Consider the following 16,334-nt stretch of genomic DNA (forward strand, 5'->3'; position numbering starts at 1 on the left):
ATAGGTGTCAAGGTTTACTCTGCATTTCCAAGATTCCTTTTACAATATCTCTTTTTACTATTTGAAAACAGATGTTTCCCAGAAACTCTTTTGAGATTTAGATTTGACTAAACATCTCTGTGAGATTAGATGCCATTGACTACCCAATGCCTCTGGAAATTCTTTTCATCTTTGACTTTTGCAAAAATGTGGTCTTCCTGGGGTTTTTTTGTTTTCTTTTGTTTTGTTTTTGTTTTTTTGAGACAGGGTCCTGCTAAGTAGTCTAGGCTGACTTTGAACTTGTGATGACCCTCCTGCCTCAGCCATCCGAGTGCTGGGATTAAAGGTGGGTGACACCATTCCTGGTTTGTCCTGTCATATTTCTGCCTCCCAGCTGGTAAACCTTACTTTGGGGATGGGTTCTATTGTTGCTTCCCACAGTTCTCTTTCTGTGCCTCTTATCAAACCTGGAAAGATACATCCAGCCAAGGTAGTCACCTTTGATTATAGGCCTTTGGTTCAGCTGCCTGCAAGTCACTTCTACTGCATTCTTTCCAAAAGGGAATCAGCCAACTCCTCTGCAGGCCCTCTTCTTTCTTCTCCTAATCCATCCCCTGAGTGATAATTCTTTTTTCCCTCATTTCCTGTGTCACCTGACAGCCAAGGCCTCTGCTCCACTGTGTTAGTTTAATCTCCCTGGGCTGCTGTTTTGGCAAGGTCACAATCAGATTGGTAACCCCACTACCTTTATCTCCTGGCAGATTCTATTAAATTCCTTTAATTGGTCAGTTTGTGACACTGTGGGGCCTATATGTCCCCTCAAAAACTCTTATGCATGAGAAATATTTCTTCCCCAGAACAGGGCCTGACAAACACAAAAAATCTGGAAGGGGACCCCTGGATAGGAAACATTAAACTAAGCCAACTTCTACTTTTGGGATATGGACAGTTTGATCATGTCTGTGGCCTTGATTATGAGTGATTCCTTCCCAACTTTCCACTGGGATAAATCTTAACTCTTTACCCTTGATATACCATGAGATAATCTCCTCTTCAAAAAGCTTCCTGACCAAACCCTGCCTGCATACCATGGTCTACTCCACCAAGCTATGTTGGTGCCTCTTGGTTTCCTAGGGCTGCCAGAATGAATCGCCACAGACTGGGTGTCTTACAGCAGCAGAAATGCATTCTCTAAGAATTCTAGAGGCAGAAGTCTGAAATCAAGGTGTTGGGGTGACCATGGTCCCTCTGAAGGCCCTAGAAGAGGGTTTTTGCCCTTTCCATTGTCTGGAAGCTGGTGGCAGTCCTTAACCTTTCTTGTCCTGTGGCTACCTCTGAGTGCCGCTTTCACCTTCTCTCTGTGCTCCTGCCTTCAAACCTCTCTCCGTAGGGAGACCAGGCTTTGGATTTGCAGCGCACCCTAATCCAATCCAACCTCATCTTAATTTGATTACATAGGCAAATACCTCATATCTGAACAGCAGTCGCAGGTCTCAAGGCCTTGAACATCTTTTGCAGAAAGACAATTCAACCCACCACAGGGCCCCTAGCACTACTACTCTGTACTGTAAGCATCTAGTCACTAGCCTCTGAAAAATGACCAGTGTCTAGAGGACTGATTCATCTCCTTTGCTGGTTCTGAGCACAGTACGTAGCCAACTGGAGATACTTTCTGAGGGTGAGCTGAATGAATACATTATTTATATTTTGATATCTGTGGTGAAAAAGTCAGAACATACCTTCTTCAGACAGTTTGATCATATTCCAGTGATGTTTCAAAGCCATTTTACACAGTTTCAAAGGCTTTTTAATGACAACGATGTGTTACACTAAACGAAAGAAAAAACAGCCACAGTTTACATCTATGGAGTTGACGGCTCAGAATGAGTCAGCCTTCTGCCCTGAGCGACAGAACCTCAAAAAGCTCTCTCCATGTGAAATCATCAGAATGTTTACTTGGCAACTGGGGGGAGGGGCACTCTTGGCCACCTCAGGTAACATTTCTGGTTAGAAAAACAGCAGCCACCACTTTGATGCTTATATCTGAGGATCCTTTGACAAATAAAGCAAGTTCACATGAGCGTTAAAAGTTGTACAGAGTGATGCTAGATTTGAGACAAATAACTACTTTATGCACTGTCTATAGTCAGATAAATGTTTCCCTCTTTCTTTCTAAGCCCTCGGTACATTTTAAAAAATTTTTCAGTCTGGTGGATGATGCTGATTCCCTTGCCAAACAATGTTTCTGTTAGTCTAAATGTTTCTGCGTATTAAAAAAAAATACCAGATAACATCATATGTTAACTTGTTTGACTTCTCTGCTACTAGGATTTGGAAACAGATTTATTTAGAGTCTGGCAATATGACCATTTATTACTGTGCAATCATTTACTGTATACTAATCAGTTTTCATGTAACTTAATAAAATGCTAAATTATGGTGAACAGTCTTATAATTCATATGCAACTCAATTTGAGGATGCTTATACAGTAGCCCCCTTGTCTGCAGGAGACAGATTCTAAAACCCCAAGTGGATGTCTGAAACAGTGGACAACACCAAATTCTACACACACTATATTTTTCCCTCGTACATACAGACCTATGATAAAGTATATTGTTAGGCACAATGAGAGATTAACAACAATAATGATAAAATAGAACAATCACAAAAATATAGCATAATAAAATTTTTAGAATCAATGACTTGTTTATTTCTGGAATTTATCACTTAATATTTTTGAACTGTGACTGAACATGGTGACAAACCACAGAAAGTAAAACTGTAGATGATGGGGACTACTTAGCTAACGACACTGAAAAACTGGTAAACTGATTTAAAAAAAAGCTATTGATGACCTGGAGAAATCCGTGAACCAGAAATCCTGGGTTAAGATGGGCCTAGAGCAGACGAATCACATCTCAAAGGTGAAATTCCAACAGCCAAAGCCAAAGAGGAGTTGTGACCAACTGCATAATTTGGCCTTCAAATGAACTGTACCACTTCATAAAAGAGAACAGGTTTATTCCTTGGGATAAGGCATCCACATCATGGGTCATTATATAAATGCGGTTTCACAAGCATTAGACCAGTGTAAGTGTCAATGACTGGCTCCAAGTTACCTGGAGTCTGGTAAGTTTCACTATCAGGTCATATGGCTAAAATTTAGGGCACATTGACTAAGAGACATAAAACAGTCAAGCACTGTCTAAGTGTTGTCCCTCAAACATCTTGTGGTCTTCTGAGGAGGTTACTATTGCCGCCCATAGATGAGGGTATTGAGCATCCTTTAAGTGACTTGTCAAATGTCACCCTTCATAAAACCATCAGTCAACAGTTTGCCATATTAAGAGTCACAGCTAGAACCTGCAGCTAGAATTGGAGTTGCTTGTTTTGGTGTCTGCTGCTTGTTGCTTGTTTTGGTGCCGTTGCCTTAGAATAGCCACCTGACCTCTGGGCTATTCTGGCTTTTCTGTGAAAAAGGAAGAGTGACATATGGGGTGTGGGACTAGGAGCTATTAAATGAGGTAAATAACGATTTTTATGGGCTCCGCAAGATGCTGTCACGTGACAAGCCCTCCAAACATTGCAATATGGAACTATCCACAGTTTTACATATGATTTTCTTCTGTGTCAGAAAATGATGGCACATAATAAAGAAGTTTTAAAAGTCTGTCCACTGAATTTTGCAGTTCTGACACCGACCCCTATAAGCAGAAGCATAGTTTCCCTGGCTCTGAGTTATCAGGGAGGAGCACCATGGTCCTGCTTTCACATGGTTGGAGAATGGGTCTCCTTTGGAGGATGGGTAAAGCCACTACCTCAAAGACCATAAAGGTGACCTACACTATTGCATGTGCAAATACTGTGTCCTCTGTGATGCCTGCTCACATGTACGTCAGCATCATCACATTACTGCCTTGGGTGGCAAAAACTCACTAATAACCTAAGTTAGGTCCTGAGTTACATACTGGGTAACAATGGTGACTACAGCCCAGAAGTCCCTGATTTTGAAGAGTTTACAGCCCAATGGGACAAAGAGACACAAAGAAATCTTTTCAATGCAATGTGAATTTAGTAATTTACTCTTAAGTATTCTTTCCCTTAAAATTGTGGTACAATACACAGGCTGTAAAATTTCCCATCTTGATCATTTTTAAGTGCATTACTCAAGGGCATTAAATGGAAGGTATGATCAAAAAATATAGTGAATACTTAAATTTTTTTTTAAATGTGTTAAAATAATCCACTCAAAATATTTCTCCTTGCTTTGAACACACATTCCATTATTCTTGCCACTTTCTGAAACGGTTCTGGAAGTCCTCTTTTGTATTGTTAGTTGTACTGGCTTAGCTGTCCCGGTGTCCTGAAACATTTACTTTTCAATGATTTCAACTTCGAAGAATTGTGAGATTTGGCACGATGCCAGCTCTGGTGAACAAGATGGATTTAGATATATCACAGTGTTTTCAGGAGTGTGGCTTTCCACTGGATGACACTCAGCAGAAGCGTTCCCTATACTTTTCATCTATCTCATAAAGACATGAAGGAAGGCTTTAGATCTGCCTCAGGAAGTGGCATGAAGGATGGGACAAACGTGTTCAAAGAGAGGAGAGTATTTTGTGGGGAATTAATGGCCATTTTCCTTTTACTGTAATATTTTTTTTAGTTAATCATGTACTTTTATTTTATGAACAGCCCTTCTATACCCACACTGGTGTACAATGAATAATACTATTCATTTTCAGAACACTTTGCATCCTGCAAAACTGAAACACTGTCCCTATTAAACAATGATTCCCCATTTTCACTCTTCCCAGCCCCTGGCAACCACCTTTCTACTTTCTATGCCTATGAGTTTGACTTCTCTGGCACCTCATATGAATGGAATTATATAGCATTTGACCTTTTTTGATTGGCTTACTTGACTTAGATGTTTTGAAAGTTCATCCATATTGTGATGTGTGTCAGAACTTTCTTCCTTTTTAAGGCTAAGTGAAATTCCATTGTATGGATGCACCACATTCCGATTATCCACCTGTCAATAGATTCTGGAGTTGCTTTTACTTTTGGGCTATTGTGAATAATGCTGATTGAGCCAGGAATCAAAAATATCTGCTTAAAACCCTGACTTACAGGATTATTTTTTTTTAATGTTACAGTTGTCTGCATTTTGTTGTATGGTTCTATCTTGGGTTTATTATATAATACTTTATTAGAACAAAACTGAATCCTTTTCTGAGAGGTAGGTGGGGGGAGATCATTTTAGTAGTAATCTTAAAACCATCTCTAAAAAATTGATCTTTTCTTCCCTATGTAACCACATGCACAGATGGAGGGGGAGGTAGGAGCAGTGGTTTTGTGTTAAGATCTTTAGTTAAACATAGCTGGTCTGTATCATGGAACCCAATCACCTTCTCTGTGCATTTGAATGTGAGAGTAAGAGGATGCATTCTGTTTCAAGGAGAGATTCCACAGAGCAGGAAATCCGGCCCCAGGTGTGGTGACCAAGAGTTGTATGGCTATTCCCAAGAATGTGTAAACTCTCCTGGCAGTGGGTCCAGGCTCCAAAAAGCAGGAAAAAGCAATAGCACAAAGGGAAGGTTAGAATTTTGTCTCTATTCCTTTGGCCTTCTGAGGAGACAGCATGACGTTCTGGGGAAAGTCCAGATGGGCAGCAAGGTCACTGGGTTGCAGACTCCACCTGGCAGTTCAGCTGTGACCTTAATCGGATAGGTCTCTCCCCACAGCTAAGTGCTATCATCTGCATAGGCATGCAAGGTCTACTCTGCATAGCATCTTGCGTTGCTATGGCCTGGCTGGGAGGCACAGGGGACGCTTGAGAGAGACTGCATGAGAGAGGCAGCAGTCTGCACGTGAGCTTTGACTTTTCATTAAGTGGAAAACTGCATCATCTGTATCATGGTGCCCTCTCTTCTCTGTCCAGCTCGCTGAACACAATCATTATTACACCATATTGAAAGTCTTGGAGCAGTTTGATTTCAGAGGTACCGTTTCTACCTTTGTAATCAGGAGCTGGCAGAAAACCAGGACCCTCCTATGGACAATAAGGGCCAAAAAGGGGACTCATTCCAGAGGCTGGGCAATCTAGCTCAGCAGCACAAGCACCTGCCTGGAAATTGAGAGGTCATCAGTTCTATTCCACCAAAAAAAAAAAAAATCTGTTCTCCTTAAATGAGATCAAAGCGCACCAGAATCCCAATTATCAGTCTCATTACCCTACAAACTGTCTAGGAACAATCAAGGATGATTCTTTAATTTTTAGTTCAGGCTGGGGAAACCAATAGACATGGAAGAAAAATAGGGCACCTTTGAAGTTCCTGCACAAGAGGACCTGAGTGGCGCTGGCCCAGCTGTAAAGCCACAAATTCTAGTAAGATCCAAAGAACCTGTTGAGTTAAGGTTCATTATGGAAACAAGATGCAAAAAATATTTTCATAAGATGTCAGGGTAGATTTCCTCTCCTTCATAAGGGGCAATGTGACACTTTTTGTAGGACTTCATGGCTTCATTTCTCACCTGTTCAACTAAATTGGCCAGAGTGTCAAGTGTGGGACCCAAAACTGGTGCCCAGAGATGATTACAGGCTCTGCCACGAGCTAGACAAATGAGGTTGGTGCTACGTCTGAAAGCCTAGAGTCGTAAATTTCTCATTATAAGAGCCATTAGCTGCACAATGCACATCAGGGGTCTGGGAGAGATTACCGGCACTGGATCAGATTGGAAAGGCCAGCAGCAGAGGAAAAGCCCAGGCTGCGGCTGCCCGCCCATACTTTTGCCTTTACACAGTGTCCCTGATCAGAAACCTAGAGAGGCTGCTCTACCGATCCCCAACAGCATGTCTGTGGTGGTGAGCAAGACAATCAGAACAGTGTTGCTGTCTCCCCGAGGTTTTCATTTGAGTTGTTGTTGCTTTGAAGGCAGCTGAGCTTGGGGCACTCTAGTCCTCTGCTTCTCTTTCTGCAGCAGGGCAAGAAAGCTATCCCCTAAGTGTGTAGACATGGAAAGATCTAAAACTGCCTGAAATACCCACTGATACACAACATTCACCATGCAAAGAAGCAAACAGGGGACAGGGAGCACCAGCGGATGTGGCCAGGGCACACTCTCTTACTCAAGTCTATTAAAGGTCCTGGACCTCAGTCTAGTTCTCTGTTAAAATACCCCTTTGTGCAAAGCCAAGTCTCAGTTTCTCTCTCTCCCTCTCTCTCTTTTCCTCTCTCTCTCTCCCCCTCAACATGCTATGTCCAGATTTGCCTACTCTGCACATTACATGTCATGGAATCATATATGTGGCCTTTTGTGTTTGATTCCTTTCATTTAGCATCGTGTTTACAAAGTTTATCCATGTGATAATACATGTCAGGACACTGTTCCTGTATAGAGCCAAAAATATTTTATTGTATAGATATAATATATATTTTGTTTTTACTCATCAGCTGATGGGCACTTGGATTGTTTCCATTTCTTAGTTATAATGAATAAGGGTACTATAGACATCTATGCTCAAATATTTGCATGAACATGTACCTATATATCTAGAGATAAAATTGGGAGGTTGCATGTTATACCATGATTAAGTTTTTGAGGAACTGCCAAACTGTTTTCCAAAATGGCTGTGCCATTCTACACTGCTAGTGACAGTATAAGAAGGTCCCAGTTTTTTCTCTATCTTGCCAACACTTGTTATTTCTATATTTTTATTATAACCATCCCAGTGGCTATAAAGTGATATCTCATTGTGGTTTTTGTTAGTATTTATTTAATTATCAACAATGTTGAGCACATTTTCACAGACTTATTAACCATGTGTGTATCTTCTCTGAAGGAAAAATTATAGAAATGAGTCTCAGGCTCTTATAAGGCAGTAGCTCATAACTATGTACCATCGGTGATGGAGGTATTATTCGGTGGGGCGTCATGGAATTTTTTTGATGTTCCACACATATGATTTTGAATCTAGCTTGACTACATCAAGTTCTTAATTTAGACAAGTCATTTAACTTTTCTATGCCTCAGTTTCTCTATCCAAAAAGTATAATAATATTTATTTTTTATAGTTATATTGTAATCAGCACTAAGCAGATAGATGGGAAGTCCTCAACGTGCTGCCTGGTATGCGGTAAGTAACCAGTGAAATTAATTTCTTTCTGTATGCATTATCCACCATGGCCATGTGCTGGTCTAGACAGTGAGGTCAGAGCAGTAAGGAAGGCAGACAGAAAAGTCTGTGCTCTTCTGGAGCTTAGGTGCAACATACCATTCTCAAAAAAAGTTAATGATGCCAGTTATTTTTATAATTCAATATTTTTCTCTTGATTGCAAAATAAGTACCAGCTCATCAGAAACCAGAAACTAGAATGACAAGACAAAGGAAGTTTCACTAATGAACTTGAACTTTAGAGAGAGATGAAGCATTAGTTTAGTAATTACAGCTCTCTGCCAGCTCCTCGCACAGCCTTTCCTTCCTCTCTATTGTTAAAAAGATTTAAAAGGAGACCAATCTAAGAACCCACTGGTAGTGGCTCCCCTAGGTCTCAGGCAGGTGAAGGAAAAAGGTGCAAACACCAAGATGCAGCATATCCAGATGCTGCACACAAGGTCCATCAAACACACGTGGTAGGGTATACAAGCATAAAGCTATATATGACAAGCAAATGAGGACGGAGCAGGAAATTCAGCTCTTTCTGCTCAACAGACAGAAAAGGCCTGTGTGTGAAGCTCATGAAGAATAAAACTAGTGGTCTCTAAGCGTGGTTCCAAAGCCCATCTGAACAAATGGAGAACTGGGAGCATAAAACACTGCTGAGTTTATAGGTCAGCAGTGCTACCATGGAAACACGCTCAGCAGACAAGCACCCCTGGCCAGCTCCACTGTGGAACCGCTGTGTGGACTGAATGAGTCTCTACCTCCTCTTTCATCTGTGCAATGGGCTCAGTAATTCTGATTTCATCTGGTTGGTGATCTCAGGTCCTTCTAAAAGAAAACTCCCACAACCTGTAGGGAGAGACTCCTAGGATGACCTGGCTGTGGGAGTCTCTGTGCCTGTGTGTGCGAGATAGAGCATGGTTAGATGGAGCATCAGTAGGAGTCAGACTGACATTTTAAGAAAGGCAGATACAGAAATAGGCATTTGTCATTCCAGATATCAAATTTATTATAAAGGGAAGGGATGAGATGGGTATATCATTAGGGAGGAATAAAAACAGACTGGCAAGAAAGACTAAACTCAAAAGGTGATCCCTCAGACATATGGAAATGTGAAAAATAATGAGATGGTACTGTGTATCAGTGGATACTCACAATGAAAACAATGAAAAAACACAATTCAATACACTGTGTTGGACAAATTAGCTATTATTTCAAAAACACAAATTGTATCCGTGTTTTTTACCATGCCCGTGAGTCAACTAAAAGCAATCTAAAACCTTAAGTGTGAAATGTAGAATTTTAGAACATTCTTTTAAAAAAAATATCTTTCATGATCTTGTGTAAAAAAGAATATATTTAGGATGTTACCAAAATAAATGGAAACTACCTGATAAAAGCCTGGTAAATGCAATTATTTTTAATTTAATATTTTCTGATCATCAATAGAATCTATAGTGAGAAAGGGTAAGCCATGAATTAGAAGAAAATATTTGTTACTCATATGAGGACTATCATATCAAAACTAATTTTAAACACAACTAAAAATAAGCTTGAGAAATTAGCAGCTTAATAGAAAGAAAGACAAAGGGAAGACAGGGACTCCTCAAAAGACAAATGGTCACTGAAAAAAAACATTCAACCTCAGTAAATACAGAAATCCACATGAAATCAGAAATATAGGCCATTTCATATCTGCCAGATTAGCAAAAGATCAATAATAGTAAACATTGCTGAGGATACAAATTCTTCTGGAAGACTGGTGACCCTATACCTGTAAGAACCATGTGGAAAATAACCTAGTAAATACGAAGGTGAAAGCACCCAACAATTTAGAAATTCTCTGGCATTTGTAGTTTTTCATCAAAATGGAACACTCCACTGATTATAAGACGTGCTACTTTGAAAGTACCACTAAGAAAGAAAAAAGCTGTCAATTATACCCTAAGATGTCAATAATTTTAAAACATATTCTGACTTCACATATAAAATGTAAAAACATCTTAAAATAAATGAAATACAGCATGAAAGTTTTAAAAATCCCAGCACACTTGCACTGAGGTATACAAAACTATTCATACCCTCATTGTTTTTAATGATGTTTTAAAAGAAAACTGGTAACAGCCAATGTGGTTTTTGACAAAATTTATAAATAGAGATAGTCAACTATTAGTCAGTAAAAATGAATAGAGTTCCACAAATTTACACAGATAACAAAAAGCAAATCAAAATAAGGGGAGAATTAAAGGAAATTTAAAATTTTAGGAAAAGTAATCCAAGCCACGAATTTTTTTTTAAAAATCGGAAAGATTGATTTAAAAAAAGTTTTTAAAAAAGCACATGTAATCAGCCACTGTCAGGAATAAAAAGGGCCATATCACTTTGTAGCCTAGAAATATGAAGAGAATTATAAGGAAATATTATGAGCTATTTTAATGTAAGTTCAACAACTTAAAATGTACTAATTGTTGAAAAAATACAACTTACCAAACTGACACAGGATGAAATAGAATTCGTAAAAGTCCTACCTCTGCTAGAAGAATTTACTCAGTATCAAAATCTTTCCTTTTTTCAGTCCAAAGAAAACTTCAGGGCCAGGTGATTTTTCTGGAGTTGGGAAAACGAGAGACTGGGTAGAATGAGCTGGAAAAGAACCATACTTAGCCTAGAAAGCCTGCAGGTACATATAGAAAACATGAATTCTCCATATATTTAACTATAAAAATAATGGTAATACTACCAAAACTGGAGAAAAAGTCCAGCATAACTATAAGAGCAAAACCTGGGAAACACACTAACAAGAAACACACAGAGAAAATTAGAGATCTGAGGGGTGAGGTGAGAAAGAGACAGAGAGAGAGAGAGAGAGAGAGAGAGAGAGAGAGAGAGAGAGGTATAGAAAATCAGATCAAATATCCTTCATATTGACTAACAGTGTTCAACTGTGGATGATATTGAACCCAGAGGATATCTCCATATTTACCAATGCCTGAAAACATTTTTGCTTGGCACAATTTAAGAGGGAGTCTGTTGTCTACATCTAATGGGCAAACACCAAGGAGGTTGCTAAACAATTCTGCAATTTCATGAAAGAGCCCTCCATGACAAAGAGTTATATGACTCAGAATGCCAGTAGTTTCGAGGATAAAGAATCCTGACATAGATGCAAAATTCTTAACAAAAGACTAATGAAAAGAATCCAGTAATACATAAACAGGAACAATTCATCCTGACAAGTAGAGTTTTTCTTCAGAAATGCAATTCCATGGAGGAAAAGTACTCTGAATTCTTACCTCATACACTGCAAAAATTAATGAACCACAGACATGGTTGTAAAGCTAAGCTTTTAGAAGAAAACAAGCAGAATATCATTGTGAATTACCCAGAAAGTAACAACCTTTTTTAAAGGATAAATTAGACCAAGTTAAAATTTTCTATTTGTGAGGAGAACTTTTTAAGAAAATGAAAAGGGAAGCCATAGACCAGGATAAAATATCTGTAAACCATATTTCTGACAAAGGACAGATTCCAGGATACTTTATCAAACCCAATATAGAGCAGAGCTAGCAAAAACGTACTGTCCTTACTGGTTGCCAGGTAGCTGTGAGTAGCACACAAACTCAGATAGCCCACCCTCTTTGTGCAGGTTCCCAAACTTATGCTCCTGTACATCTAGATTCTGAATTTTGGATGGACTTCCACATTTTCCAGGTGCGCCTTGCAGGCTGCCTTCACAGCAAGTTTCCTTTCAACTCATTCCACCTTAGCCTCGCACACCTATGGTGAGTAACTCTATGGTGATCCTCTTGAGTGGTCTCAAATGCTGCCATTGCAACCTCGTTGTAAATGTGACTCTTCGAGAAGCCCCCAAGCCTAGGGCCTGAAGCTGCCTCCTCCATCAATGGCATCACAACTGTCTCTTTATCCCATGCTCCTTCACTCTTCCTGGCTCTAGAAACCTTGGCAAAGACATCCCTTTCTCCTCTCTGAGGTTGGGCTTGGGGGCTTCCCCAAGCCTGGTCAAAATGGGGTCAACCCTAGATCAAGTGCAAGAAAGTGGAGTCTTGGCCTCACATGAAAAGTAAGCCTAGAGCCAGTGCTGCTATACTTTTTAATTTCACATACACCAAGCAAAGTGATGACAGTAGACGTCTGGGGTTCTTGCTTAGCTTCTTAGGTAATATGTTTATGCTTAAATCTCTTCCTAGCCAAGTTTTACAGACTTTATCCCTGGAAAATTTAAGGTCAAAGGGACAGCTTCCTAATTCTCTGCACTGAGAAGACTCTTTTAAACTCTAGGGAAGTCTGTCCTACCATTTAAAGGTCAGTGCAAACTATTGCCTTACAGAAGCTTTTTTCCCAAACAAAATAAGCCTGCTGTTTTTGTTTCCACCCCACAATGTACCTTTAGTGATCTTCAGTCTCTCCCTTGATGGAACGTGGCTATCTAGGAGCAGGAACCACCTCCATGGCATCCTCACTGCCAAGTCCTGGCATGGAGAGATAAGGCTACAGGGAGCAAGTTCAGATCCTAAAGGACTCGACCCCAGCTCTTACTTCAGTAAAGTTAACCGGTCAATGTGTTTTCTGTCTGTAAAATGAGAATACACATCTCACTGTCTTTATGGAGTTGATTACCAGGAGCAGAGCTCTTAGCACAAGTGCTTGGCACATGGCAGAAGCAAAAAAGTGACTGCTGCCAAAAGGGATAAGAGCTAATTAAATGTTTGCTAAGCTGGGCCGGATGACAAGTGCTGGGTCTCCAGGGGTGGACTCAGTCCAGAGCATTCAGATGGGTCTTTGCATTGAGCATAGGACCCCTTTTGGAGCTGGAGCCAGATTATACCAGAACCCCAAAAATATATGTACTCCTGAGGAAGAGGAAGAAGAGCCAGAGAAACAGCTTAATGTAAGAGGCCTGGGCTCAATACCCAATACTGCAAAGCAGAGCAAAGCAAAACAAAACAAAACACAGAGACAGAGAGACAAACAGACAGACAGACACACATACACACACACACACCAGAGAGAGAGAGAGAGAGAGAGAGAGAGAGAGAGAGAATCTACTGTTAAAGGGAAGCCCCTGATGTTTCTTCCCCCAGAACTGCCAGCTCCTCACCACTCTCAGGCACTGCTAAATAACCTTCCTTGATAAGATTCTGTGTCACACATTCAGAGCTCAGCTCTTCACCCACCCATGAGATGGTGACAGTTTCTCGCTTTTGCTGCACTCAGGTCCATGAGCTCATACTCTGCTTCCAATGCGGGCCTCAGATCCATTTTGTGCTCAAATTATTTCTCTGATTTTACCACTGGAGAATTTCTGGGCATCTCTTCTCTGCCATTTCATTTTTTTTGTTGTCAACACCTGCCATTCCTCATAGCGCCTGTTCTCATAGTAGTGACTGGGCACTTTTCCTTCTAGGTCCTTAGAATCCATCCAGAAGCTGTTCTGCCAAACTGAGCCTCCTGCAGTGCTTGGAAGGCAAGATCCTTCCTTTTACTGAAGCATTATTGGTGTCATAAACCAAGACCAGGGAGCACATTCTGCTTTCCTAGGATGCCTATGGGACAGCACTCCTACATCCCCCTCACTTTCAAAGCAAGGCAAGACCCTAAGCTACCAGGTTCACATAGCCTTCCTTTTTTGACTAAGCATATTAAGTGACTAGAAGTGAATTCCAAGTTTGTTTATTGCACCTCTCTTATCTCTAAGCAAACTGACAAATAAGGAGCAACCGGCAGACCTGGAGGTGCTCAGTAAGCTCCCTCTGACCTCAGGTACACACCCTGGGAAGATGGCACTGCATTGCCTCTGTGCTCATGTTTCTTCTGGCAAGCTTTTATAGAGGTCACAGTCATCCTTCTCGTGGGATCCACTTCCCACCTGTTCTTTCAAAAGAGCTGGGACAAAGTGACTTGCTCAGGGCACCTAAGGCCACACTCTTGGAAAGACCCACATATTATCATGTTTATCCCAGAACATTTTTAAACAGTTCCCCCAAATGTATTTCTATTTTCTTAATAGATTCCTGGTACAAGACCGCAAAGGATGGAGCTATGCTCAGATCGTCATAAATCAAGTGCATTGCTTGAAAGTCTTGGATACAAAGGCAACTGTGATAAAAAATATTCACAATTTAAACCCACAGCACAGGGATGTATATGTATGATAAAATTGGGGGTTTTTTTATTTTTAAAATTTTATCTTGGATTTTCCCATTGGAAACAAATGGAAAAAAACATGGCCATTTCTTTCACAGGTGACAGAGAGCCGTTTCTGTTAGTTTTCATCAGCCAAGGTTTTGGCTTTTAAACACTTTCTTTAGGGAACATGGTGTGAATAACAATGAACAATAAAACCCAGAGTGAGGCAGAGCTGCCCTTGAACTTTCAGTGCTGGCCAGCCAGCTCAGGTCCACATTCAGAGTTAGTGCATGCATCCCTGCAAGGGGTTGCTCTTCTCCAAGGGGGCTGAGCTGTCACTAAAGAGAGCTCTTCATGAGGTGACAGGTGATAGATTTTTTTTTCTACTAAAACAAAACAAAGGCACAGCTTGGTGCAGAGCTGTGGGCCATGGGCTGATCGTGGCTAAGAGAGGACAGATCCCTGGAACATGCATGTTTGGAGCTCCCAAAGGCTTCTGCAGGGTACAGGATGCTGTGTGGAAATCCTTGAAGCCCTCCTCCATGTGGGACAGATAAAACCTCTTCTAGATGTGGGCTTATCAAACTATTTTGACATTGGCAATGGACTGGGTGATACCAGCAGAAGGCAGGATAGTAGAGTGAGGCAATTCTCTCCTCAGCAAAATACCTTCTCCCCAGTGCCCGGCCACTCTCCACCATCAGCTCCATCAGCTCTGGCCTTGATACTATCTAAAGACTTCAGCAGGGGCTGGGAATTTAGCTCAGTGGCATAAGCTGAGCTGATCCTGGAACCAAAAAAAAACTCAGCAAAACTCGAGATCATTCTGCTTCCTGGGTGAAAATCACTGTGCAAGGTGCCCAGCTATAATATCTCACTTACTCCTCATGGTTGCCTCGTTGATTGGCAATATGACACCCATTTCAAATAAAAGGAAACCCAGACTCAGAGAAGCTGAGCAACTTGTGAACAAAGAGGAACTGAAGCCAGAAATTGCTGCTTCTGGACCTACAGGCCCAAGATGCCACACCAGCCTGAAGGAAATAAAATACATTAGCCCTCTGCTTCCAATATGGACCCAGCATCCCACAAAAACAATAAAGCTATAGTTGTGCTTTTTACTAACAAGACTGCTCCTTAATTCACTCATAGCCCTGTGAGAGCCTGATTTTTAAAAAAGGCCTCCTATTCAAAAAATCCCTAAAAATCTCAGGATGAGCTGCCTGGGAAGACTCAGAGGCTGGGGTGCTTGATCTTGCAGATTTTCTCCTTCCCCTAAAACACAAGGCTTCTAAGGACGGGCTTTGGCAATGCAACCTTTACTCAGCCCACATCTAGGAACTGCAATATGACCTGCAGAGATTAAACAAACAGAGGAAAGCAAAAATAAAGAGCACTATAAGTAGGTGTAGTGCTTATCTTCTTTCCCAACAAAAGATAATGGGTAATTGCTTTTTTATCACTAGCACTTGAAATTTGAAAGTAAAGGAGAGAGGCTGGATATCACACTTATATTTTATAGCTCATAGATCCTCCATGTCTACCTCTTAGGCTGAGGACCAAAGTCAAGTCTACCTGATGCTCTAACACAATTCAGTAAGCAAAATAGCTAAGGCATAACAAAGGAAATGTCAGTCATGTCATTGGCAGTAGAAGTGCTTTATGTAGCTGATTACACAGATACATCTATGCTCTGAAAAAGGAAGTTCTAAATTGCCACCAATTCTTTAAATGCAGCCTGTACCTAAGAAGAGATATTTGGACAAGGGGAACAAGATGATTCCTGCCCTTTCTAGGAAATGAGAACAATGCTGCCTATTAGCCCAGCCTTCCAAACTCCTGCTGGTTACTCAGCTCTTCTGAAAAAGGAACGTCCCTAATAGACATTACTACTGTCTGCAGCTGCCAAAGCAAAGCACCTCCTGTGTTGGACCAGTGATGTGTAGTGACCCAAAGTCCTCACATCCGAGCTTTACGAGTTGTTTTCCTCCAGGATTATGGGAAGAGCCTTGGATTCCTTGCCACTTTTCAAGTTCTTCT

The 16,334-nt window shown here is 40.8% G+C and overlaps 1 protein-coding gene across 8 annotated transcripts in view; it reads right to left on the minus strand.

Moving 5' to 3' along the window:
* The window catches only part of CUNH10orf90 (chromosome unknown C10orf90 homolog), a 223,588-nt gene that overhangs the window by 85,815 nt on the left and 121,439 nt on the right, over nt 1-16,334 (minus strand). For 2 of the 8 annotated variants that reach the window (XM_003479811.5, XM_063244924.1), the window contains one exon: nt 1,719-1,808. The exons of the other annotated variants lie outside the window; for them this stretch is intronic. In XM_003479811.5, coding sequence (XP_003479859.2) covers nt 1,719-1,764 — 46 coding nt within the window. In that variant the 5' untranslated portion in view covers nt 1,765-1,808. The remainder of the gene's footprint in view (nt 1-1,718; nt 1,809-16,334) is intronic. 8 annotated transcript variants of the gene reach the window in all.

This window comes from Cavia porcellus, unplaced genomic scaffold, assembly GCF_034190915.1.
Source record: "Cavia porcellus strain 051 isolate PalLab524CR breed Dunkin Hartley unplaced genomic scaffold, mCavPor4.1 scaffold_2, whole genome shotgun sequence".
In the NCBI taxonomy this organism is placed as follows: domain Eukaryota; kingdom Metazoa; phylum Chordata; class Mammalia; order Rodentia; family Caviidae; genus Cavia; species Cavia porcellus.